The following is a 25,398-nucleotide window of genomic DNA, read 5'->3' as shown; positions in this document are numbered from 1 at the left end:
TCATTTATTCACTTTCTGAGGTGAATTTATTAGTTATTAGGTTTCTTGATAAAAAATAAAATAAAATAAAAGGAAAGATGAATTGTTTAACCAAACAATTAGACAAGTGGTTGATGAACTTCACCAATGAAAATTGTTCAAGATAACCTAGTTCAAATTCTAGGTGAAACAATTATTGGTCAGAGTTTGCTTACAGCCCGGTCGAAAAACGAACTACATAACCCATTTTTCTTAAGAGTCGGAGGGTTAATACCAAAAAAGGTGAATTGTTTGGAAGAACTCAAATTTAAATTATAACGGATGACATATAAGCTTAAATGACCATTTCCTTAACGAAGGGAGTACTATTTTAAGACACTCGTTAGATAAACCCTTTATGTTAACCCTTAAGAACACATATTAATGAACTCATTATAGAAGTATACTTATCAAAAGTTGTGCATTCAACTTCTCTAAATTGAAATATTCTATTTTCCAATACAAAATTGTTTTTTTTATTCGTTAACATATATCTTTAAAGCACAAGTTAACATGATCTTATTTTAAAGAAGACGGAAAATTATCCAATTTGGAAAAACTTTTGCAAAGTCAACGTTTTCTTTATACTAAAATGATGTATTTACGAGAAGTAAATAAAATTTGACTTTTCTGAAGTATTCAACACGTCGAACAGTGTGTTAAAACTGTGTGGCCAGTTAAATTTTCTCTATTTGCTTTGCTTTGCTTATTGGTGACTGACCAATCAGTGATCAAGTGGATCCACACTACGAAAATATGCATGACAATTTTAATGTGTATAGGCCCCTCAGTCTCAAATGCACTATCCTTTTAGGAAGAACTTGTTGAGACAATTCTAAAAAAGTTAAAAGTCTTGCGTTGTTTAAAAGAGTTAAGAATCAGCATTTTATAAATGAAAGAATTTATAAACTTATGTTTAAGTTTTAGGTATAATAATATGAACAACTCGTTTGGGTAGTTATTAATAATATAGATTTTCTTTGTCAACAAAATAATAAAGATTGATTATTTTTCAAACACTCCTCATAACCCAAGTAAATGTTACTTATAATGGTTATTTTTAAACTTCAACGCAACATAACTCCCTCCAGTTCTTATTATATGAAAATAAAACAACAAAAATATCAAAATCAATATAGTCATTAAAAAAAAAATATTAAATGAGGGATAGAAAAATATTTTAAACAATAACTATACCTTAAAGTTGTAACATTTTCTTATAAATAGGATCAAATTTTTTTTATAACTTTTTTTTATATCAAGGATTGAAGGGAGCAATGTAAAACGACAAATAAATCAATTAGTCTTGTATATTACCTCATTCGTACAAACCAATAAGTCACTTTGCAAAAAGAAAATATCATCACAAAATTTCTATATTTTGTTTTTAAGAAGTCAACTTAACTCATCGAAATTAACATCAAACAAAATCGAACCTAAGACATTAGCTAATTAATTTTTTATTAATTAGTGTAAATGTTCTTAGAAAACATCTAAGATCATCCACAATGAAGGATGTTTCACCTATTTAGCACCACACTAAATAAACACCATTATTGAGGAGTATAATATATGTGTGCCTATGAAGAAGAGTGGTTATGAAAACACCCTCTCTCTCTTCATTTTTCACTGGTCTCATTTAATAAATCTTAATAAAAAAAATTGTTCAAATATAATGATGTAAAATTATTTGTAAGACTTATTTAATAATTTCTTTTGAAGTGTTGGGTTGGAAAAAATTGACGCTTATTAAATAGAGAAATGATATTTGAACATCCATTTAGTGATAACTTTTGCAACAACTTTTTCTCTCATACTCACATTACTTTTTACTTTATCTCTCTATTGCTATGGTTTCCGTGTCAATACCACTTTTTTCTTTGTAAAATATGGTTATCAAATAAGTTGTCACCAAATTGGTTGTTCAAATAACACTCCTCTATTAAATATTAACGTAAAATGAATGATGTGGCCACAAAAGACTCGTTTATACACTCAATCTAACATGCTCTGTTGTGGATGATGTTAGCGAATCCAAAATGATAATCAATACCAATAGAATTATTGGTTAAATACTGCAATTTCAACATGGAAGCCAAATCCACCTCAAACTATCGTCAAATAAGTTTGATTCGATATCGGTATTCTATAAGAAAATCTTGAATAAAATTTGATTTTGTTATTAAATAAATTAATAAAAAAAATCTGACATGTTAAAATAATTAAATCCGCTCAAAAAAATTGAGAATAGTTAAATGATAATTAGATATACAATAATACAACCAAACACTCTTCCTCTCTCTTGGGATGATTTATAGTCAACTTTGATCTAAAATCGTTCATCTGAATTATTTTTCCGTTTTTTTTTATTTAAATAAACGATTTACACATATTTCCAGTCTTTTGTTTCTTTTTGTGATTTTGTCGTGTTTGCACGACTCTACTTATTTTGATTTCTTTTATTTGTGTAATGTGCGTGTTGAGTTCCTATCTTAGTGCGGTGTTTATCTGATTCAGGTTGAAAAGTTAGCTTTGGACAAGTGCAGATTCAATCAATGATTGACATTGTCAACGTTGTAGATCCGAAGACTTGAGTATTTCAGAGATTTAGATATAGTCATATTTATAGGCATATATATTCTGTTTTACGCTATTAACATAGATGTTGTGAGTTTGTTCGCATATCCATTCTTTATGTTTTAAACGATTTTAAATTTGTATTTTATCGATATACTTTATTAATTTAATTGAATATCGTTTATTTTTATAAAAAAATAAAAAATAATACGACCAAACTTTAGAGTATCATAGTCTTCACATTTTAAATATTAATTTGAGATTCACATTGTGATTTGATGAATTGCATTTGTAAGAGTAGGCACCCATGTGTGATTGCAATGACCCACTACATATGAACGTGTCATATAAACATGGTGTTTGCTTATACAAATTTGAGAGTGTACACGTATTGTCCAAATACTTCTAACTTGCTGGCCTAATCAACACCTTAAAGCAACGTATTCAGTACATAGTTAATCAATTTATTTATCTAAAATATCATTTATTGTTCATTTATAAGTCTCACATTTGTTATTTATAACACCTCAATGATAGTACTAAGATTTAGATAGACATGTTTCTTTTTTGTTTTTTAATTTGCATGGACAATTTTTTGTAACCATAGACGTACTATCATAGTTTATTAATTTTCCTTTGATAACCATAGTTTTTTTTTTGTGAGCTTCATATTATTACATTTTTAATTCTTAAAAATATTTGTTTTCATCAAATTTAGGTACAATTCCTTGTGAATGTATCCAATGGCATAACACAACAAATTTCACTAAAACATAAAAATACAATCTTGGACCAACATTATGAAAGTAATATGTTTGGATTCTACCAAATTAAGCAAAAGAAAAATTACGTTTCTATCAGAAAAAATAAAGTGTAGAGTTAATGAAAAATGAGGTGAGAGAGTCCAAAATAAAAATGTAGTTTCTTTCTGGTAAGCAATCTTGTCGTGGGCGAACTATATAAAAATTTGAGTCTGTAGATTTCGTAGTATTTTCTTCAAATATTTTTTATTTCACATTGTTTATTTTTCTATTTTATCCTTTTTCGTATTATTGTATTATGTGTGTTTGTTTTGAACAACAAAAAAAATATTATGTGTGTTTGTTGCAATTAAAGACAATTTAAAATTTTAATTGAAATAAAATCTATTCCATAGTACTTATTGTATAAAAAGAAAATTGTCAAAAAACATTAGCTGATGAGATGTAGAATGTTAGAAACATTATTTCCAATACTCACTCTAAAATTCACTCTCCTATAGAGTACAATCAATATGAGATTCATATAAAATGGCATGACATATGTAAATTTCATATAATATGAGAGTAAGTGTCTTAGTGAGTGATGGAAATTTTTTTTTTTTTAAGTAAATGTGATGCATATGATGAACCAATTGCACCAAAATATTTTTCAATTATAATTGTTAAACAAAAGTCATATCAAGAAAAGAAAAAAAATAACAAAAATAACAAACCTAGATTAAAAGAAAAAATTGTAACCGGCATTATAAACATGAAAACCCTTTTTCATATTCTTTTTCTTATTCTTTAACACTACCACAATAAGTGATCGTTCTTCTCTAAAAATAGTGTTTTTAGCATTATTGGTGATGCACATATGAATCAAACTTATGCAAATTATTATAAGAAACATATGAATCAAAATTTATGCTGTCCGTTATTTCCAACAAAAAAAATTGTGCAGATTATTGACCATACATTCATTAAGCAGCTTATTTATTTTTATTTTTTTTGTCAAATATCTTACTATATTTTTGGTTTTTTTTTTTTTTGAGAGCATATTTTTGGTTGAATGTCATGGCATTCGTCATACGTATGAAAATTATTGGGCTTGGGCTCTATGATTAGAAAATTCATTAAAATATTAGAAAATGTTACCCTCCATACCCCCCACTCGTACTCCTACCCACAAACCCACTAAATCTCAAGTTTGGCCTTGACCTATTCATTAAACCCACTAAACATTAGTATGAGCGATAGGTTTCTTAGATTGGGTCAAGCAGATTATCTTTGTAATTACTTGAATCTTGTAATCGCAGAGTACTCTTTTATGTAATTGCAAGTTTAGGAGGGTGTATTGAATTAGGATTTTAAAGGATAATTTTTGTTTAAAAAAGTCTTTAGGATTTTAAAAGACTTTGCAGAATTTTGGATTAGTCTTCATTTAGTTAATGTTTGTTCTTAATGATTTTTATATGTTTACGAATATATGATTGATTTAGGTCTCTAATGACTACTAACCCTAGATTTTGAGACTCGACCTAATTTATCCGTATAATCGGTAATATATCTTTAACATATTGTATTATCGCATTTGTGATACTAAGTTTTAACCTATGAGTCAAGATTAAAGAAGATGATCATGATTAAAAAAGAGGGTTATGGATCAAGACATTGATCATAACTATTTTGTTAAATTTGTCGTAATTATCAGCGAACAATTATAATAACCGACTAGATTATCAAGTAACGAAAGATAAATGATTTGAAAACGACCTAATCAGTTTTAACTGTTGAATTTATCCAAATCAAACTTATATGTGTTGTGCAACCCCTCAAATTTATAATCCCCAATACAATTGAATTTATAAGTAGAAATCACACAATTCTTGTGGATACGAGCTTGTAAATTTTATTACTTGAACAATAATTTAGTACAATTGCTAAATTATCCATAAAAATTTGACGTCGTTGTTGGAGATCGTTGATTAATTTCAGTAAGGCAATTTATGTTATTACGTAGGGTCCCAATTTATTTTTCTGTAAAACTATTAAATAAACCCAAAAAAGTTCTTATTGTTTTACTATGAATTGTGTAGTGCTACTGAGATATCTTTTATGACTGTTTATGCACATTAAAGGAGAAAACAAGAGTTGCAACCATGACAAATTGATGTTTCCGGTTGATATAATTATTATTGATGTTTCTCTTTAGTTTTTGGTCAACCTTTTCTAGCTACAACCAAAGTCATGGTAGATGTTGAGTTAGGATAGGTTGATGTCCGGTTAAATGTTGAATAAGAGGTTTTTAACATGTCTAAATCCGAAAGGAGAGATCATGGAGCTACTCAAGGTAATTGCTCTTCTCCCATCTATTTTTGCTCATTTTCGTAAAATAGTTGAGCGTGAATTGACTCACGCATGTGTATTTTTAACGTGAGTTAACTCACGTAGGTGTATTTTCCAGCGTAAGTTAACTCATGTAGAGTGGAAATGAGCAAAACCAGATGGAAGAGCAATTCTCGCTACTCAATGCTTCTTAGTGAAGGTATATGAAGGCCCAACTAAAGGAGGTGGACAACAAAAATAGGGTCTCAATATCAACAGGGAATTAAGGATAAACATCACGAGGTTAAGGAACCAAATGAAGATATAAGAACAACACATCCTTAGGAGAGTACATGGCAAGGGCAGGGCCATGGACACCATTGCGGAGAGAAAAGAATTTGAAGTAGGCGACTTGGTGAAGCCAAAGGTCTTTAATTTGTTTTATAAGAGTTCCAAACCATAGAGAAGATGGTATGCACCTTTAAGGTGCATAGCGTTTGCAAAAGAAACTGTATAGAGATTTGAGATGATTTACTTTGTGTCACCCATGTCAAGAGATTAGAACTCTAGCACATGGAATAAGGGGACTAAGAAGAAGAAAAACTTAGTCTATGTTTGGTTGCACGGCGAAAACACTTAAACGCACGTCCTATTCCTGAAACGTGATTTCACTGTGTTTGGTTTTCCTCCAACGCCTTACCGCCACCATACGTTTTCATCTACAAAATCGATTCTTGGAGAAGCTGCTCTCCCTAGCTTCTTGAAATCGTGTCTATCCAACGTGAAAGTACACAACACCATTTGTCTCTTTTACCCTTGAATCTTGTCACTTCCTTTCACATACCTTTTATATTTGACAGATCCATTCACCTACTTAAGAAAACTGTTACAATATCTCACTGTTGATTGTTGTCTGCGTTATTTTATTGTTGCTGTGAATTTTTTCATTTTTTGGTGTCGCAGAAAACTCAAGGAAAAAGCCTTTCTTAATAATCCTGTATGATTTTTGGAACCCATAAATATGAATCTCTGGTTGCTGATAGTTTTTTTTAATAATCTATTTTTGGTAGAAAGCTTATTTTATTAAAATTGTATTAAAATTAATAAAGTAACATAAAAATAAATAACTAACGTGACCAAAAAAAATAAAATAATAAATAACTAACTAAAATTGGAAATGAAATTTGTAGAAAAGTTAAATGAAATATATTTTAAATGCACAACTTATAAAAAAATAATCCATTTTGGTCATTTACACAACCAAAATCAATTTTGACACAAAATAGTCAAACAACATTTTTCATGTAAATCACTTCTATGGTAGAGGTGTCCAAACATAAATCACTTTTCACTCAACTCACTTTTAATCAAAATCAATTCTACAAAATCAATTATATCAAAATCAATTTTGTCCACCACACAACCAAACACACACTTAAAAGGGAGATAAAATCCCATTATTCAACTATTGAAGTGTTAAAGGTCAAGTGATAAAATCCCTCTATTCCTCTAATGGTTCAAGTTTTAGATTTAGATAACACTTTGTCATAACAATTTTTTTAGTCGAGTTATGAAATTAATTGAAGAAATGATCGTGAAGAGAAACAATTACACAGAAGACTTTGAAATCAAATCAAATTCACCCTAATCAAACAACTTTGTAGTCATGTTATGTTTTTACAAGATGTATGTGTCAAATATCTAGTGGAATAGTCAATGCGAACGTTACAATGAAGAGAAAACGAGACAAGTATCCTAGATATGCTACTGTCCCTTGCTCAAAGAATGTCCTACAACATCCGGTTTTGCGTGAGGCATTACTCAAATGCAATATAAACGATTAAACCATTGAATTGGTCCCTGTCTTTGTACTAAGTTTTTAAATTGGTCTCTGACTCTATTAACGATCATGATACTTTAATAAAAAAACATTATTATTTAGTCAATTATATTCATTTTTAAAAAAGAACATCGTTGCTATTATACTTTGGGTCTTGTTAACGAGTGTCATCGGGACACTCTTTAAGCTATTCAAAATAAACAATTATTCTCTAAGAAAGTCAAATATTTCGATTTCCAAAACATTAATTGCATGCATTTTCATAATATATTTACTAATTATGGTCCTTAACGAATGCTTGTGTACGTGCTTGTGTGTGATGTCAGGCATGAAGTCACTTAAGGAAGCACAGTAACTTGAAAGCAATTATTTGGTGAAAGAAAACGTTTTTTACATTTATTAAAGATTTTTGTTTACATTTATAATACAATTTTTCTATCAACAGTACTAAACTCACCTATTGAACCTTTTTATCTAATCTTTTTATTTGTTACTCCCTCCGTCCCACAATAACAGAGCCATTTGTAAATAAAAAATGTCCTAAAATAACTGAGTCATTTCACTTTTCAATACAATATTAATTATTTTTTTCCCTTTATAACTCTAATTAATATTACTTTCACAACTTCCAATTCAATATATTCCACTTTGCATTTACAATAATGGAGAATGCACCAATACTTAACAAGAGAACTTAAAACCATTTTTCTCTCTCTTTTATTTATACATTTGTCTTAATATGTGTGAAATGAAAAATGGCGCAGCTAATTTGAAACGGAGGGAGTATACTTTTAAATTATTTATGCATTGAAGAAGTATAAGCTTAATTATTTAATTAAAAAGATTCATAACTTTTAGTCTAATCGGTAAAAAAAAAACTTTTAGTCTAATTGTTACATTATAGTAGTATTGAAGAGCCAAGTTGAGCAAACATTACAAAGCCGAATGCTCTTAGTACTCCCTTGTCGTTTTCATTTGTCTTTAATGATATTGCTCCCTCGTATACCATTGCATCACTTCATGAACTTGACCCCAAAGTCATCTTCATCCATTGCTTGAATTAATTTGACATAAAGTAGAAAAAGGAAATTAATTCTTATGATTCATGCATTGTAGCATATAACTCCTATCTATAAATAATAACCATTTGATTAGCATTTTCACACAAAAAATATACCAACACAAAATTCAACTTTATATTACATTTAAATACCCTTCATATATATTTTTCTCTAAAAATTCTTAGTAGCAAAGTGATCATGGCAAGCACACCAAGTATTCCATCTCATACAAAAGCTTGGGTTTACTCTCAATATGGTAACATAGAAGAGATTCTAAAGTTTGATTCTAATGTACCTACACCACACCCAAAAGAAGATCAAGTGCTCATCAAGGTGGTTGCTGCTGCCCTTAATCCTGTTGATATTAAGAGGGCTCTTGGTCATTTCAAGGACATTGACTCTCCTTTGCCGGTAAGGTTTCTATTGCCATCTATGACTTAAATTTCAATAGCATCTTTGCTAGTGTACCGTAGAAGTTTCCATTTATATTTTTAGTCCTGTAAAGTTTTTTTCCTTTGTTTATAGTCGTTGCAAATATATAATGTTTTTGCTTTTGATTCTATTTGTTGTCTTAATTCATATGCACCGTCAATGTAATTAAATAATTTTTACACTGGCAATCTAATGCGATCAGGAAGATCATTAAAAACGTCTACTTAAATCATAATTATTTTTAAAATCACATGTATGATTGGTCGTAGTTTCTTGACGGTGTAAAACACCAACAATGTATCAAAATGAAACTCACAAAAATAATGCTAAATAACATTTTTTTTTTCTTCTTCTTTTGTGTGGTGGTGGTGTGAAGACTGTACCAGGATATGATGTTGCTGGTGTGGTGGTTAGTGTGGGAGAGCAAGTGAAGAAATTTAAGGTTGGAGATGAAGTTTATGGTGATATCAATGAGATTACTTTACACAATCCAAAAACTATTGGTACTTTGTCAGAGTATACTGTTGCTGAAGAAAAAGTACTTGCTCACAAACCATCAAATTTGAGTTTTGTTGAAGCTGCTAGTCTCCCTTTAGCAATCATTACTGCTTATCAAGGTCTTGAAAGAGTTGAATTTTCTTCTGGTAAATCTCTACTTGTTCTTGGAGGTGCTGGGGGAGTTGGATCTCTTGTTATTCAGGTTTGAAATCTTGTTTCTAAAGATACTCAATACTAGGAAATAAGATAAGATATATATATATATATATATATATTTTTTTTTTTGTCTTAAGTCTTTGTTCTCATGAAAAAAGAACCTGGTTAAAGTCAGACTAAAAATTGTTCTAATCAGAAATATAACATGTTCTCACAAATAATTCATCTTTAACTAAAGTTTGACCAGACGATAGTTAAAGCCCTTGGAAATAAGATGAACATTTTTTGTTCTCATCTTGTGGTTCTCGAGAAAAGCGACGCTGATAATCCGTAAATCTGACCAGAAGATAAGTAAAGTCCGATTAAAGATTGTTCCAACCAGAAACCAAATAGATTATCTCAAACAATTCGTCCTTAACTTATTCATTGCTCAATATAAGTTGGCTTTTGTAATACATAAAGTATACAATGTAGTATTTTGTCATCTAATGGAATGCAATTATTTGTTTTGGACTATAGCTAGCCAAGCATGTTTTTGAGGCATCTAGAATTGCAGCTACTGCTAGCACAACAAAACTAGATTTTTTGAGGAAATTGGGAGCAGACTTGGCAATTGATTATACTAAGGAGAATTATGAAGAACTTACTGAAAAGTTTGATGTGGTGTATGATGCAGTAGGTAAGATATTTGTAGTAAATTTGAACCCTTATTAATAATATATTGTATTATGTGTAAGTTTTCATTGTAAGAAAACAATATAGTTAAGAACCTATTTAATATTTTTTATATATTCCTAAAATAGGTGATAGTGAGAGGGCAGTGAAGGCTGCCAATGAAGGAGGAAAAGTTGTGACAATACTACCACCTGGAACTCCACCAGCTATCCCTTTCTTACTCACTTCAGATGGAGCTGTATTAGAGAAATTGCAACCTTATTTGGAAAATGGCAAAGTGAAACCAATATTGGACCCTAAGAGTCCCTTTCCATTTTATCAGACTTTGGAAGCATTTTCCTATCTCAATACTAATAGAGCTATTGGGAAAATAGTTATTCATCCCATTCCATGAGCATGAATAATCAAGCTCATAAATTTCATGGCTTTGAATTTGTACTATTTTGGTTACTAGAAAGTGTATTTGTGTGTTTATGCAGTAATAAATCTCTAAGAGATATATGTTTGTTATTTTTTATAATTATCCAAAAAATCGTTAATGTTGAAAATTGATTCAAAATTGATATTGAAGTTCTGAAAAAATCGTGGCGTGATTAAAAATCCAAACTTTTTTATAAAATAATATTGTGTCTATATCTTTTATAAATGACGATAAATGGGATAAAGTAAATGAAACAAAACCGTTAATGCAATGTTCATCTGCACAATATATATAATTAAAAAACATTATAAAACCTTGTTTCTTCACTCATTTACAATCTTGAAATTTTAGTCTTTACCATTTGAAAGTACAATCTTTTCATGAAAGTTTATAGTACAAATCAAGAGTTTGGATAAGCTGCTCTGCTTTTTATAATCACTGGGAAATGATTTATGACTTGGAAAAACAACTTGAAGGAGAACATGCTGAGAAGCTTGAGAGAAACAAAAGAAAGGTCTTTGGGTTCTGGTGTAGTAGTTTTCTAATGTTCTTTGCTGCAAGATTTAATTGTACTATCTCCCCGTGATTTTTTAATTCTCAGTCAAATAGTTTATTAGTTAGAAATTTAACTTTTTAAGAAGAATAAACAAGTCTTCGAGGTTGGATCATGCAATTTCACGTTGTACATTGTGTATATGTCACCACCTTACTTCTTCTTGTGAGTGATTAAGGACAATTTTGATCCGAAAATTACACCTCAAAATTGTTTTTCCTTATTCTTGTTAAATAAGTGATTTCCACATATGTTCAGTCTTCTTACGTTTGATTTTGAGATTTCGTCATTTTTCCACAATTTTTTTTTTGCTTTCGCACCGGTTTCCGACCCACCAAAGGTGGACGACTAATCCGGCTCGTGTGTATAGGCATGCGCACTGGCCAAGCGTTGTTCCCCCTGAGAATCGAAACCGGTATTCCCCGAATACGTATTTGGAAAGAGCTCTTTGCCACTAGAGCCCAAGCAACTTGATTTGTACTCTAAATTTTTTTTGTCAATTATTTTATCTTTATTATTGCATTCTAAAATTGCTTCCGGATGATTGTCTATTTAATTACATGTGTGTAACGAAATATATTCCACCTTAAAGAAACAATTAAGTCTAGTTTTTCCTAACAATATGTTTATGAACAAATACATGATCAAATACATTTTGTTCATAATTGAATTGTACGTGCTTGTGTCTGATGTCAGGCGTGAAGTCACTCAAGGAAGAACAGTAACTAGAAAGCAATTATTTAGTGAAAGGAAACTTTTTTTTTTTTAAGGAGAAAACTTTACTTTTATATAAGATTTTATTAATTTTAATTTTGAAAAAACTGGTATAATTTAATTTTTGTCGTGACAATATTAATTTTATATAAGATTGTATTTATTTTAATGTTGAAAATTGTTGTATAAGAGGTTTTGTTTTTGATATTTTTTTGGTTGCCTTTGTTGAACTTACACCCGAGTTGACTATACTTATAGATATTAAAAACATATATTTTTTATTAAGTAGTTTGGTCGATAGAAATTACCTTTTAAGGTGAATAAGTGATGAATATATAATTTAAATCTCGGTTCTTAATATATAATGCAATGTCGCTATCAACTGAGTTAAATTCGCATGTTTATTTATTATAATTTTAAATTTTTTATGAATTGCAGAAGTATAAACTTAATTATTAATTAAAAAGATTCATAACTTTTAGTCTAATTGTTAGAATATAAATATTGGAGATCCAAGTTGAGCAGCAAAACCGAATGCTCCTGGTTGAATGAGATTGCTCCTCGTATACCATTACATCACTTCATGAACTTATCCCCAAAGTCATCTTCATGCATTGGTTGAATGAATTTGACATACATAAAATAAGAAAAGGGAATGGACACTTATTATTCTTAAATGAACAAATATTAGAATGATTCAAGCATTTTAACGTACAACTCCTATCTATATAAATAATAGTCATTTGATTTGATGAACATTATCACACAAAAAACACCAACACAAAGTGCAACTTTATATTACATCTAATAATTACCTTTTTATATATTTTTCTCTTAAAACTCTTAATAGCAAAGTGATCATGGCAAGCACACATAGTATTCCATCTCATACAAAAGCTTGGGTTTACTCTCAATATGGTATTATAGAAGATGTTCTAAAGTTTGATCCTAATGTACCTACACCACACCCCAAAGAAGATCAAGTGCTCATCAAGGTTGTGGCTGCTGCCCTTAATCCTGTAGAGATTAAGAGGGCTCTTGGTCAGTTGAAGGATATTGACTCTCCTTTGCCAGTAAGATTTCAATTACCATCTATGACCTAAGTATGAATTTTTATTTTTATTTTAATCTTGTAAAACTTGTTCTTTGTTTTTAGTCATATCAAATATGTAAAAAAAAATTCTCTAAAAGTTTAGCTCAGTTGATAGTGGCAATGCATAATTTATGCAGGGGTCAGAGTTCGAACCCCATATCCCCGCTAAATTCCTAAACCAATATATATATATATATATATATTATTTTTTTTTTTTTTGCATTTGATTCATAATTAAATAATTTTTTCACTAGCAATCATATGGGTAAGATTATTAAAAACGTCTACTTAAATATTAATTATTTCTAACATCACACGTATGATTGTTCGTAATTTCTTGACAGTGGAAAACACCAACAAGGTATCAAAATTAAACTCACAAATATAATGCTTGAATAACATGATTTTTTTTCTTTCTTTTGTGTGGTGGTGTGAAGACTGTGCCAGGATATGATGTTGCTGGTGTTGTGGTTAGTGTGGGAGAGAAAGTGAATAAATTTAAGGTTGGAGATGAAGTTTATGGTGATATCAATGAGACTGCTTTAAACAATCCAAAAACTGTTGGTTCTTTGTCAGAGTATACTGTTGCTGAAGAAAAAGTACTTGCTCACAAGCCATCAAATTTGAGTTTTGTTGAAGCTGCTAGTCTCCCTTTAGCAATAATTACTGCTTATCAAGGTCTTGAAAGAGTAGAATTTTCTTCTGGGAAATCTCTACTTGTTCTTGGAGGTGCTGGGGGAGTTGGATCTCTTGTTATTCAGGTTTGAAATCTTGTTTCTAAAGATACTCAATACTAGGAAATAACATAAGATAAGATATATATATATTTTTTTGTCTTCAGTCTTTGTTCTCATGAAAAGAGAACCCGGTTAAAGTCGGACTAAAAATTGTTCTAATCAGAAATATAACAGGTTCTCACAAACAATTCATCTTTAACTAAAGTTTGACCAGAAGATAGTTAAATCCCTTGAAAATAAGATGAACATTTTTTGTTCTCATCTTGTGGTTCTCGAGAAAAGCGACGCTGATAATCCGTAAGTCTAACTAGAAGATAAGTAAAGTCCGATTAAAGAATGTTCCAACCAGAAACCAAACAGATTCTCCCAAACAATTCGTCCTTAACTTATTCATTCCTCAATATAAGTTGGCTTTTGTAATACATAAAGTATACAATGTAGTATTTTGTCATCTAATGGAATGCAATTATTTGTTTTGGACTATAGCTAGCCAAGCATGTTTTTGAGGCATCTAGAATTGCAGCTACTGCTAGCACAACAAAACTTGAATTTTTGAGGAAATTGGGAGCAGACTTGGCAATTGATTATACAAAGGAGAATTATGAAGAAATTACTGAAAAGTTTGATGTGGTGTATGATGCAGTAGGTAAGATATTTGTATTAAATTTGAATTTTTATTAATATGTTGTATAATGTGTAAGTTTTCATTGTAAGAAAACAATATAGTTAAGAACCTATTTAATATTTTTTATATATTCCAAAAATAGGTGATAGTGAGAGGGCAGTGAAGGCTGCCAATGAAGGAGGAAAAGTTGTGACAATACTACCACCTGGAACTCCACCAGCTATCCCTTTCTTACTCACTTCAGATGGAGCAGTGTTAGAGAAATTGCAACCTTATTTGGAAAATGGCAGAGTGAGGCCAATATTGGACCCTAAGAGTCCCTTTCCACCTGGAACTCCATTATTCTGTATAAGTTGGTTTTTTAAATACAATTAGTATACAGTGTACTATTTTTGTTAGCGGAGGTTTAAAGCTTGATGAACAAGCTAGGGTTTTTCTTAGGGTTTTGATTTTATTGGATTTGAGAGAATAGAACGAATAGGTCAATGAGGAGATTAGAGTTATGAAAGAAGTGATTTCATTGATATGTGAAATACACATGAAAAGAGCTTATATAGATGGTTTTGTTAAGTTGCTTGAAAGACAAGTATCAATCGAACCCTAACAACCTTATGCTTGAATCTAGTAAATTTGTAACAAATTAAACTAACTAGATTACTAATGTGATTAACCAAACAAACTTGATTAAAATCACTAACTAACTTGAATTATCAACTAACATCCTCCCTTAATTCAAGTTTCAACTTTTGTCATATTGATGACAGTCCGTCATTCGCTAATTCTAGAGTCTTTTTATATGTATTTTGATTACAAATTGGAGTTCACAAGGCAATCGTGTCACGATGGCATAATCGTGACACGATCTGAGGAAACCCTAATTCATCGATTTGCGATTCAAGGAGAATCGTGCCACGATTTACTTAAATCGTGGCACGATTTTAGGCGAAATTATGTGCCTATTTAAGCGGAAGTCTATTCCAAAGACAAGGGTTACAATTTGGAGAGAGCAAAGTGCGATTTTGAGACCTAAAGACGGCTGGGAGGGCGATTTCTTAAACCTTTTACCGGTTCGTTTATGTTTTGATTCCACTATTGATTATGCTATTTGTAAACTCAATTATGAGTAGCTAAATCTCTTAGAGATTAGGTCTGAGATGATTCTTTGTAACCCTAATTGAACCATGTTGCTGTGAAACTCTATTTATTTTGAATGACAATCTAGTTTTTATTCAATTCAATTGTTCTTAATGCTTTTTATATCCTGATCAAATATAAACATGATTTAGTGAGAATAAATGACTACTGACCATAGCTTTCTACTTAGACAGAATTGAATTGTTCTAATAAACAGGGTTAGTCTAGGAATGGATAATCGTTTGTTAGTGATATTAGGTTAATGTTCTTAAAACCTTCAAAGATTATTAGACCACCTAAGGAATTAGGGGCTGTAGTTTGAGAAGAGGGTCCTAACTCAAGGGATTGATTAGGACTATTTTGTTAACTATCGTGGAACTAGAAAATCATTCATAAGAATAGGTGCAGTATACCAATTAGGGGAACATAAATGATTCGAAAGACCTAATCTCATCTCTCTCTTATTCTTTCCAACTATATCTTTACATTCTGTTTATTTAATTTTATGCAAACCAAAACTACTGCCTAGGACAACTAAAAGAAATTTATACATCCTAAATATTTACCTTATTGCTAAATTGAGATTAACACAGTCTTTGTGGGAACGATATTTTTACTACTTCGATAGTATTTAGTAAACTTGCTAAAAAAATCTATCACATATCAATCAAGCTTCTTAGCTTGATGAACCTGCCAACCTTCAGAGGTAATTTAGTGAACTAATCTGCAAGTTGCAGCTCAGTAGAACAATGGACAATCTTCAATGCTTGCTTGTTTACTTGTTCCCTAAGAAAGTGAAACTTAGCTTCAATGTGCTTCCTCCTTCCATGCAAAACTGGATTCTTTACTAAGTTTATAGCCGATTTGTTGTTGTCTATGAAATTGGAGCATTCAGAAACTTGAATAGGTAACCTGATGTGCTCTTCCTATCTCGCTTATTCCCAACCAATCTGCATCAGAATAAGTTATAAATTCCGTAGAGTTTTCATTTATACATTTAGGAAACAAAATGCATACTCTAGTGTTCCTTTGATGTATCTCATCACTCTTTTAGCTGCTAGCAGGTGAGATGCTCTTGGTTCACTCATGAATCGTCTGATTATACCAACTGCATATGCAATATCAGGTCTACTATTGCACATATACCTTAGTGATCCCACAATATGCTTGAACAATGTAGGATCTACTAGTTCTTCTTCTTCATTCACCACCATTTTAAAATTAGTTTCAGTAGGTGATGATAATGGATTGCAGCTCACCATTTTGAACCTCTTCAATATATCAGATGCATACTTCATTTGATGCATAACACATCCTTCAAAAATCTCAGTGAATTCCATGCCAAGAACATATGTTAGCTTTAATAAATCTGTCATTTCACACTCTTTCATCATTTTGCCTTTGAACGTTTCTATCTCATTCACATCACTACCGGTCACAATCAAGTTTCCCAATTCACGCTTCAAGAACTGGAAGATGAGTGTTGAAACTACTACTACCATTCATGGTCACTCCTTCAATGTTTCTACCTTGATAATTGCGTGATTGAAGTTCTCTATCACCCCTTAGAACAAAACCATACTTTGATACCAATTTGTTAGCGCATCTTTTAAAGCTTGATCAACAAGCTAGAGTTTTTCTTAGGGTTTTGATTTTATTGGATTTGAGAGAATAGAAAGAATAGGTGAATGAGGAGATTAGAATTATGAAAGAAGTGATTTCATTGATATGTGAAATACACATGAAAAGAGCTTATATACATTGTTTTGTTAAGTTGCTTGAAAGACAAGTAATCTATCAAACCCTAACAACCTTATGCTTGAATCTAGTAAATTTGTAACAAACTAAACTAACTAGATTACTAATGTGATTAACCAAACAAACTTGATTAAATCACTAACTAACTTGAATTATCAACTAATGGAATGCAATTATTTGTTATGTGACTATAGCTAGCGAAGCATGTTTTTGAGGCATCTAGAATTGCAGCTACTGCTAGCACAACAAAACTTGAATTTTTGAGGAAATTGGGAGCAGACTTGGCAACTGATTATACAAAGGAGAATTATGAAGAAATTACTGAAAAGTTTGATGTGGTGTATGATGCAGTAGGTAAGATATTTGTATTAAATTTGAATTTTTATTAATATGTTGTATAATGTGTAAGTTTTCATTGTATAAAAACAATATAGTTAAAAACCTATTAAATATTTTTTATATATTCCAAAAATAGGTGATAGTGAGAGGGCACTGAAGGCTGTAAATGAAGGAGGAAAATTTTTGACAATACTACCACCTGGAACTCCACCAGCTATCCCTTTTGCACTCACTTCAGATGGAGCTGTGTTAGAGAAATTGAAACCTTACTTGGAAAATGGCAAAGTGAAACCAATATTGGACTCTAAGAGTCCCTTTCCATTTTCTCATACTTTGGAAGCATTTACCCATCTTAATACAAATAGAGCTATTGGCACTAGTACAAAAAACCCTTTTTAAGTCGGTTAAAAAAGGCTTTTTAAGTCGGGCGCGAGGCTGACTTAACAGCTCCCGTAGTAAGAAGTTTCTTCCTTTTAAGTCGGGTATAGCAACCGACTTAAGGCCTCATTGTTTAAGTCAGTTAAAAAAGCTTTGTAAGTCGGGCACGCGTTCGACCTAATAGCTCCCGTAGTAAGAAGTTTCAGCTTTTGAAGTCGGATTTAGCAACCGACTTAAGGCCTCAATGTGTAAGTCAGTTAATATTTACCCGACCTAAGATATTAACTTCGTAAGTCACACAGTTTTAACCGTCTTAAAAAGTTAATACTTTTTTTTTTATTTTTTTTTTTATATAGCACACATGCAGAATTGGCTTCCATTTTTTTTTTGTCCACTGCATGCATGCAGAATATCCAATGCACTATATTGCAGTGTAATAGGAAGATACATTAAAGTGCATAACCAAAATCCACATGTACTATTTAAAATAAACCATTGAACTTCAATGTCATTAGAAAGTAAATATTGCCACTGTGCACCGACAGATTAAAGTACTAGAACCAAAATGCAAATAATATAAAACTCAAAACAGGGCTAACACTAAGCTAAAACCCCAATTGCTAAAAAAAGAAAACCAGTCTCACTAAAGCTTACTCCCCCCACCTGCTCCAAAAACCAGTCTCGCACTACAATGAATCCTCATTTGCTTCGATAAGTTCCAGAATCAAATTTGCACAGCGTTCTTGAACATTTTTAACTTCATCCTTTTGAAAGGGAGTTGAATCCGCAAATATCTAAATAAATAAATGATGACATAATATTAGTTTATCATATTAGCATGTAAGAATAAAATTAATTAATTTATAATATTTGTTAAAAAAATCTTATACATACTTGCATCCATGAATCCACAACACCACTGGATATGATGTTCAACATATGTAGCATGACAAAGTATCCTCTCTTGTTTCAAAACATACACAACTCTCCCTTTAAAGATGCTTAATTCAATATTTTAATCTGAATTTATATATTTTTTGTTATCTCACCCGATAGCACTGGTTATTGGCTTTTATCTTCTGGGCATGGTGTTTATTTTGGGTTAATAGGTCTTTACCCTCTGTAATATATGTCATTTTTTGTTTTTCCCCTGTAAAATTTTTATTTTGATTCACCCCCTGTTAAATATTTTTGTTTTGATTTACCCCCCTAATCGGCCAAACAAAAACGAAAATTTCTTGAAAAAAAAAATAAAGTTGGTTTTGTTTGACCTATTAGGGAGGTAAATCAAAACAAAAATATTTTACAGGGGGTGAATCAAAATAAAAATTTTACAAAGGGAAAACCAGAAATGACCTATATTATAGAGGAATAAATACCTATTAACCCTAATTTTTTAATTGTACTTTGACACTTTGTTTTGTTTCTTTGGTAGATACACCTTGTGCTTAGCTTTATCTCATCCATTTCTTTTTTAATATATTTATTCTGTCTTAAAAAAATTTCTCCTTATAATTCATTGAGCATTTTGAAGCCCCAACACAAACACAACAACATTAGCAAAGTGCATTATCTTTTCAACAAAACTTGTTAAAAATTAAGAGAAACTAGACTTTCCACCCGTGCTGCCGCACGGGTCATATACATTGTAGATGTAGTAGACAAAAACAAATCTCAATGCATATCCAAGAGAATGAAATATGTGATCCCAAATATATTCAGATGTTGGAATTCGAACCTCAGACACCACACTTATTCACCTTAAAAATATTAATTTTTATGAATCGTGTGTTACTTCATTCTTTTGTTAAAATTATATCTCAATGTTATATTATTGGTATGTTACTTCATTTTATTTATTTTTTTGACAAAATGTTACTTCATTCTTTTGTAAAAATTATATGTTAATGTTGTATTATGTACCTAAAAATAGCTCATTTTTAACTCCAACATGTAAAATGTTTTATTTAAATAATTTTCCTTTTATCGAATATTTGGCCTTTACCGTAAGTGATACCCTTTAACTGTTTGTTGAAATGTTTCTTCCACCTGTTTATATAGATTGCAAAATTCTGGTGCATTTTGTGGTAGATATTTAACAAAGAGAGTTCAGTTCTAATTTGGATGAAAAATATAATATTAACAAAAAAAATGTTGCTATAATCTTTCAAAACCCTTTTATTCCAATATGACGATTTGTTTTGTTGAAGAAATAGGGCGATTTGTTTTAGAAATAGGGGAAATAAAGCAATGCCGATTTTCTTTGTTCATGAAAATAGGAGATTAGGTGTGAGCATTAAAGTTGTTCATGAAAATAGGAGATTAGGTGTGAGCATTAGGGTTAAAACAGTAAAATTATGCAATAGGGTTTAGGTTAAAATTAGGGCTTACGGGTTAACTTTAATATATAAGAAGATTAGATGTGAGCATTAGGGTTGTTCACGAAAATAGGAGATTAGGTGTGAGCATTAGGGTTAAAACTGTAAAATTATGCAATAAGGTTTAAGTTAAAATTAGGGCTTATGGGTTAACTTTAATATATAAGAAGATGTTATATTATTGGTATGTTACTTCATTTTTTATTTTTTTTTGACAAAATGTTATTTCATTCTTTTGTAAAAATTATATGTTAATGTTATATTATGTACCTAAAAATAGCTCATTTTCAACCTCAACATGTAAAATGTTTTATTTAAATAATTTTCCTTTTATCGAATATTTGGCCTTTACCGTAAATGATACCCTTTAACTGTTTGTTGAAATGTTTCTTCCACCTGTTTATATAGATTGCAAAATTCTGGTGCATTTTGTGGTAGATATTTAACAAAGAGAGTTCAGTTCTAATTTGGATGAAAAGTGTAATATTAACAAAAAAAATGTTGCTATAATCTTTCAAAACCCTTTTATTCCAATATGGCGATTTGTTTTGTTGAAGAAATAGGGCGATTTGTTTTGAAGAAATAGGGGAAATAAAGCAATGCCGATTTGCTTTGTTCATGAAAATAGGAGATTAGGTGTACGCATTAGGGTTAAAACAGTAAAATTATGCAATAAGATTTAGTTTAAAATTAGGGCTTACAGGTTAACTTTAATATATAAGAAGATAAGAAGATTAGGTGTGAGCATTAGAGTTGTTCACAAAAATAGGAGATTAGGTGTGAGCATTAGGGTTAAAACTGTAAAATTATGCAATAGGGTTTAGGTTAAAATTAGGGCTTACAAGTTAACTTTAATATATAACTAGACCATTAACCCGTGCAAAGCACGGGTCATATTGATAAATATATCAAGTGCTAATATGTATCAAAATAGTTTAGTTGAATGGAAATAATAGTATAATTCAATTCATAATATTAATTCGAACCCCGGACACCCTACTTATTCACCTTATAAGGTGAATTCTAGTCGCTAGGTTACCTGACAAAAAAAAAAGATCACATTTGATGTCACATCGATATCTTCGCCGTCCTCATCATTGATCAATATCTTTAAACCATCCTTTGAAGTAACCCTTGATATTGCGACGTACAATTGTCCATGTGAAAAAACAGGAGATGGTAGATAAACACCAACATGTTTCAACGACTGACCCTGACTCTTGTTAATAGTTATTGCAAATGAGACAGATAACGGAAATTGCTTTCATGTCAAGCAAAACCTCATAATTTGCTAACCCCGTGCTATCACACGGGTCAATGATGAGCACAATATATTAGTAATTTAGGAGTTCAACATCACATAAAAACCGTAAATTAAAATAACATGAAATATATAGCTATATTATGTAGGTAAGGTATGATTTACAATTAATGTTTTGCAATGATCATACTTATAGTTAATGGTAAGTTAAGCATATTTTGAAGACACAATCATATGCTTAGATAGATCCTTATTCAGCCAATAGAATATCACATGAAGCATTGGGCCAATCCTTATTAAAACAATGATATGAATCATGGTTTACAACTTAATTTGTAGTTTGCATAGCTCAGGGGACATCTAAGACACAGTCACATCAGTTTAATCAACCACCACCGTATAAATTATCACCGCGAGGGCCTTCTTGCAACAACCACCACCGCATAAACCTCCTTCTAGAATATAACAAACAAAAAAAGAGATGATAATAAATTAGATAGCAATGCAATTCAAAAAGTCATCGGATTACAAATAACCAAAAATCAAACTAAACAAATGCTCCTACTCTTATTCCAACCCCGAATTTGAAAATTGCTGAACTGCAAAATCAACAAACCAAACCCCACACCAATCATATAACAATTACTTTGATTTTGTAAGAAGTCTAAAAAGCTATTGCAAGCTATTTTGTACAATAGAGGAATTGAATAGAGAGAAAGATGTGTGGTTAACCTTAGTCACATAAAAGAGGAGGAGCAGCTAAAAATCCATTTGATTTTTCTTCTCAATGTTAACACAATAACAATGCTTCTATATAAACAAAAAAATAAATAAATTAGAATGAAACAATTAAATCATTGTGGAGCCCCGTTAAGATAAGCTAATAATTTTCGCATGGAAAGAGAAAACGCACTTGCAATTTTGAAGTGAGATGAAGAAGTAATGACCAAGTGTAACAACGAAGCCTATCTGCAAATTTCTGGATAGAACCAACCCTTCCAGCTTCTTGGTGATAAATCCAACGACATAATGGGAACCATCAGAGAAAGTGAGGCAATTATATAAAATAAAAAAAAAACTTCTATACAAACACATAAAAAGGGAAGAAAAAAAAAATTAGAATGAAACAATTACATAATGAAAGTGAAATAAACAAACATACCTGCATATCCCCAAATCCACATTTCCATCAACAAAATCTGCAATTTGTAAAATAAAGCTACAGATCAAAACATGGTGGAGAAAGAAAAAACATTGAAAATCATTGCATATATCATCATCTTACACAAATGATATTTGCAGATTCAGAAATTCTATGGGAGTTTAGACCAGTCAACCTCCAAGGATGCGAGTAACAAAATCTATTAGCAGAAGCAGCAGGAAATAATGATTTGTTTTGTTAAAAAAAAAGTAGGAGGGATTTGTTTCGTTCAAAAGAATTGGGAATTTCTGCAATAAAATAGGAACAATTTGTTAATAGGAGTGATTTTTTTTTTTTTTTTTAAGTTTATCTGTTTAGTAGGAAACAATTTTATTTTTTTTTAAAATAGGAGATTTCTGCAATTTGATATTTTAAACATGGGTAATACAGTAAAAGCAAGCATTGAATTTAAGTTAAATTAAGGCAACAATTAGCATCCGGGTTAACTTTAATAAATAAAAGATAAAAGATAATATATTAGGGTAAATGAGTTGAGGAAGTGAGGAAAAAAAATATGGCAACAGAAAATATGAAAATCAATTAGATAGATTTTAGGAGGAGGAAAATTAAGAAATCATGGTTAGGGTTTGGAGGAGGGGAATTAGGAAATATGGTTAGGTTTTGAAGGAGGGGAATTAGGTTTTAGGAGGAGGGAAATTAGGAAATCATGGTTAGGGTTTGGAGGAGGGGAATTAGAAAATATGGTTAGGTTTTGAAGGAGGGAAAAATGGCTATAATTTTTTAGGTTAAATATTAGGTGGAATTAGGGCAACAATGTTAGGTTTATAAATAAAAGATAAGATAAGATAAGATAAGATAAGAAGATGTTATATTATTGGTATGTTACTTCATTTTTATTTTTTTTGACAAAATGTTACTTCACTCTTTTGTAAAAATTATATGTTAATGTTATATTATGTACCTAAAAATAGCTCATTTTTAATCTCAACATGTAAAATGTTTTATTTAAATAATTTTCCTTTTATCGAATATTTGGCCTTTACCGTAAATGATACCCTTTAACTGTTTGTTGAAATGTTTCTTCCACCTGTTTATATAGATTGCAAAATTCTGGTGCATTTTGTTGTAGATATTTAACAAAGAGAGTTCAGTTCTAATTTGGATGAAAAGTGTAATATTAACAAAAAAAAATGTTGCTATAATCTTTCAAAACCCTTTTATTCCAATATGGCGATTTGTTTTGTTGAAGAAATAGGGCGATTTGTTTTGAAGAAATAGGGGAAATAAAGCGATGCCGATTTGCTTTGTTCATGAAAATAGGAGATTAGGTGTGAGCATTAGGGTTAAAACAGTAAAATTATGCAATATGGTTTAGGTTAAAATTAGAGCTTACGGGTTAACTTTAATATATAAGAAGATAAGAAGATATTTAAATCAAACTCCGCAATGAAATGCCGAAGGTGAAAGATATGATAAATAAGGCCATTTTGATAAAATTATTCTTTTTTTCAAAATGGTTAAACGAAAGTTAACGGAAAATATAAACTCGGATCAAAATCTATAATTTTGCATTTTGGAGAGAGAGTGGTGTATGTTTTGAAACAAGAGAGGAGGAGGTTGTAATATCTTTGAAAGAAGAAGGGAGTGATAACTCAAACTTAAAACATGATTTAGAGTCCTTCAAGAGTCTTCACGATGTAAGAAAATATATAAACAATAGAAATCAAATTTACACAACAAAAAAAATGTTTATAATTATTTATACCCGTTGGCGTAAAGTTTGGCTTTGCTTGTCCATTTATTAGAGATAAACATAATAAATGGATTAGTGATTTTGTAGATCCCTCAAAACTATCACATATGTCCATCTCTTATAAATAGACCATAAATGGAGCAAAGTAAATGAAACAAACTAAGTTGTTTGGGCTCAAGTGGCAAGGAGTTTATTCCAAAGACGTATCCGGAGAATACCGGGTTCGATTCCCAAGGGGAACAACGCTTGGCCAGTGCACATACCTCTACGCATGAACCGGATTAGTCGTCAACCTTTGATGGATCGGAAACTGATGCGAAAGCCAAAAAAAAAGTAAATGAAACAAATCCGTTAGCACAATGGCCGTATGCACAATAATAATAATAGTAATTAAAAAAAAGAGAGCATTATAGAACCTTGTTTCTCCATTGATTTACAATCTTGAAATTTGACAAATATATATATATATATATATATATATATATATATATATATATATATATATATATATAGGGTTATATGTCTTTACCCCTGTAATTTGGGCAAGTTTCGGTTTATCCCCTGTAAAAAAAAAAATTAGATTTCAACCCTGTAAAATAAGATTCTTTAATTTTAGCCCCTGACCCATGTGACTGTGCAGAATTGCTGACGTGACGAGCTGAGTGGCATGCTGACTATGCATATCTGATTATGTGGCGTGCTAACTGTATAATTGATTTTTTTCATTTTTTTTTTAAAATTGAAAAAATTTGTAATAGTTAAAAAAA

General features: G+C 30.6%; 4 protein-coding genes across 4 annotated transcripts; 3 read left to right on the top strand and 1 right to left on the bottom strand.

Moving 5' to 3' along the window:
* The first annotated feature begins 8,606 nt into the window (after positions 1 to 8,606).
* LOC11412983 (2-methylene-furan-3-one reductase) lies at positions 8,607 to 10,857 on the top strand. The gene is made up of 4 exons (XM_003618439.4): positions 8,607 to 8,975; positions 9,373 to 9,696; positions 10,170 to 10,329; positions 10,454 to 10,857. Exons 1-4 carry the CDS (start codon positions 8,763 to 8,765, stop codon positions 10,717 to 10,719), a joined length of 963 nt encoding a protein of 320 aa, XP_003618487.1. The 5' UTR covers positions 8,607 to 8,762; the 3' UTR covers positions 10,720 to 10,857.
* Positions 10,858 to 12,800: 1,943 nt separating this feature from the next.
* LOC11412290 (2-methylene-furan-3-one reductase) lies at positions 12,801 to 14,957 on the top strand. The gene is made up of 4 exons (XM_003618438.3): positions 12,801 to 13,086; positions 13,544 to 13,867; positions 14,330 to 14,489; positions 14,611 to 14,957. The coding sequence occupies exons 1-4, from the start codon at positions 12,874 to 12,876 to the stop codon at positions 14,841 to 14,843; spliced, it is 930 nt and encodes a 309-aa protein (XP_003618486.1). The 5' UTR covers positions 12,801 to 12,873; the 3' UTR covers positions 14,844 to 14,957.
* A 1,519-nt stretch (positions 14,958 to 16,476) lies between these two features.
* Positions 16,477 to 17,104, bottom strand: LOC112422674 (uncharacterized mitochondrial protein AtMg00810-like). Its single transcript, XM_024786009.1, has 2 exons — positions 16,620 to 17,104; positions 16,477 to 16,552 (listed from the first exon to the last, which is right to left on the bottom strand). Exons 1-2 carry the CDS (start codon positions 17,102 to 17,104, stop codon positions 16,477 to 16,479), a joined length of 561 nt encoding a protein of 186 aa, XP_024641777.1.
* Positions 17,105 to 17,307: 203 nt separating this feature from the next.
* Positions 17,308 to 18,098, top strand: LOC11417484 (2-methylene-furan-3-one reductase). The gene is made up of 3 exons (XM_024786008.1): positions 17,308 to 17,316; positions 17,555 to 17,714; positions 17,836 to 18,098. The coding sequence occupies exons 1-3, from the start codon at positions 17,308 to 17,310 to the stop codon at positions 18,096 to 18,098; spliced, it is 432 nt and encodes a 143-aa protein (XP_024641776.1).
* The last annotated feature ends 7,300 nt before the right edge of the window (positions 18,099 to 25,398 follow it).

The sequence above is a fragment of the Medicago truncatula genome, chromosome 6 (genome assembly GCF_003473485.1).
Source record: "Medicago truncatula cultivar Jemalong A17 chromosome 6, MtrunA17r5.0-ANR, whole genome shotgun sequence".
Lineage (NCBI taxonomy): Eukaryota > Viridiplantae > Streptophyta > Magnoliopsida > Fabales > Fabaceae > Medicago > Medicago truncatula.
The sequence above is the reverse complement of the archived record's forward strand: the minus strand, read 5'-3'. Positions and strand labels throughout refer to the sequence as shown.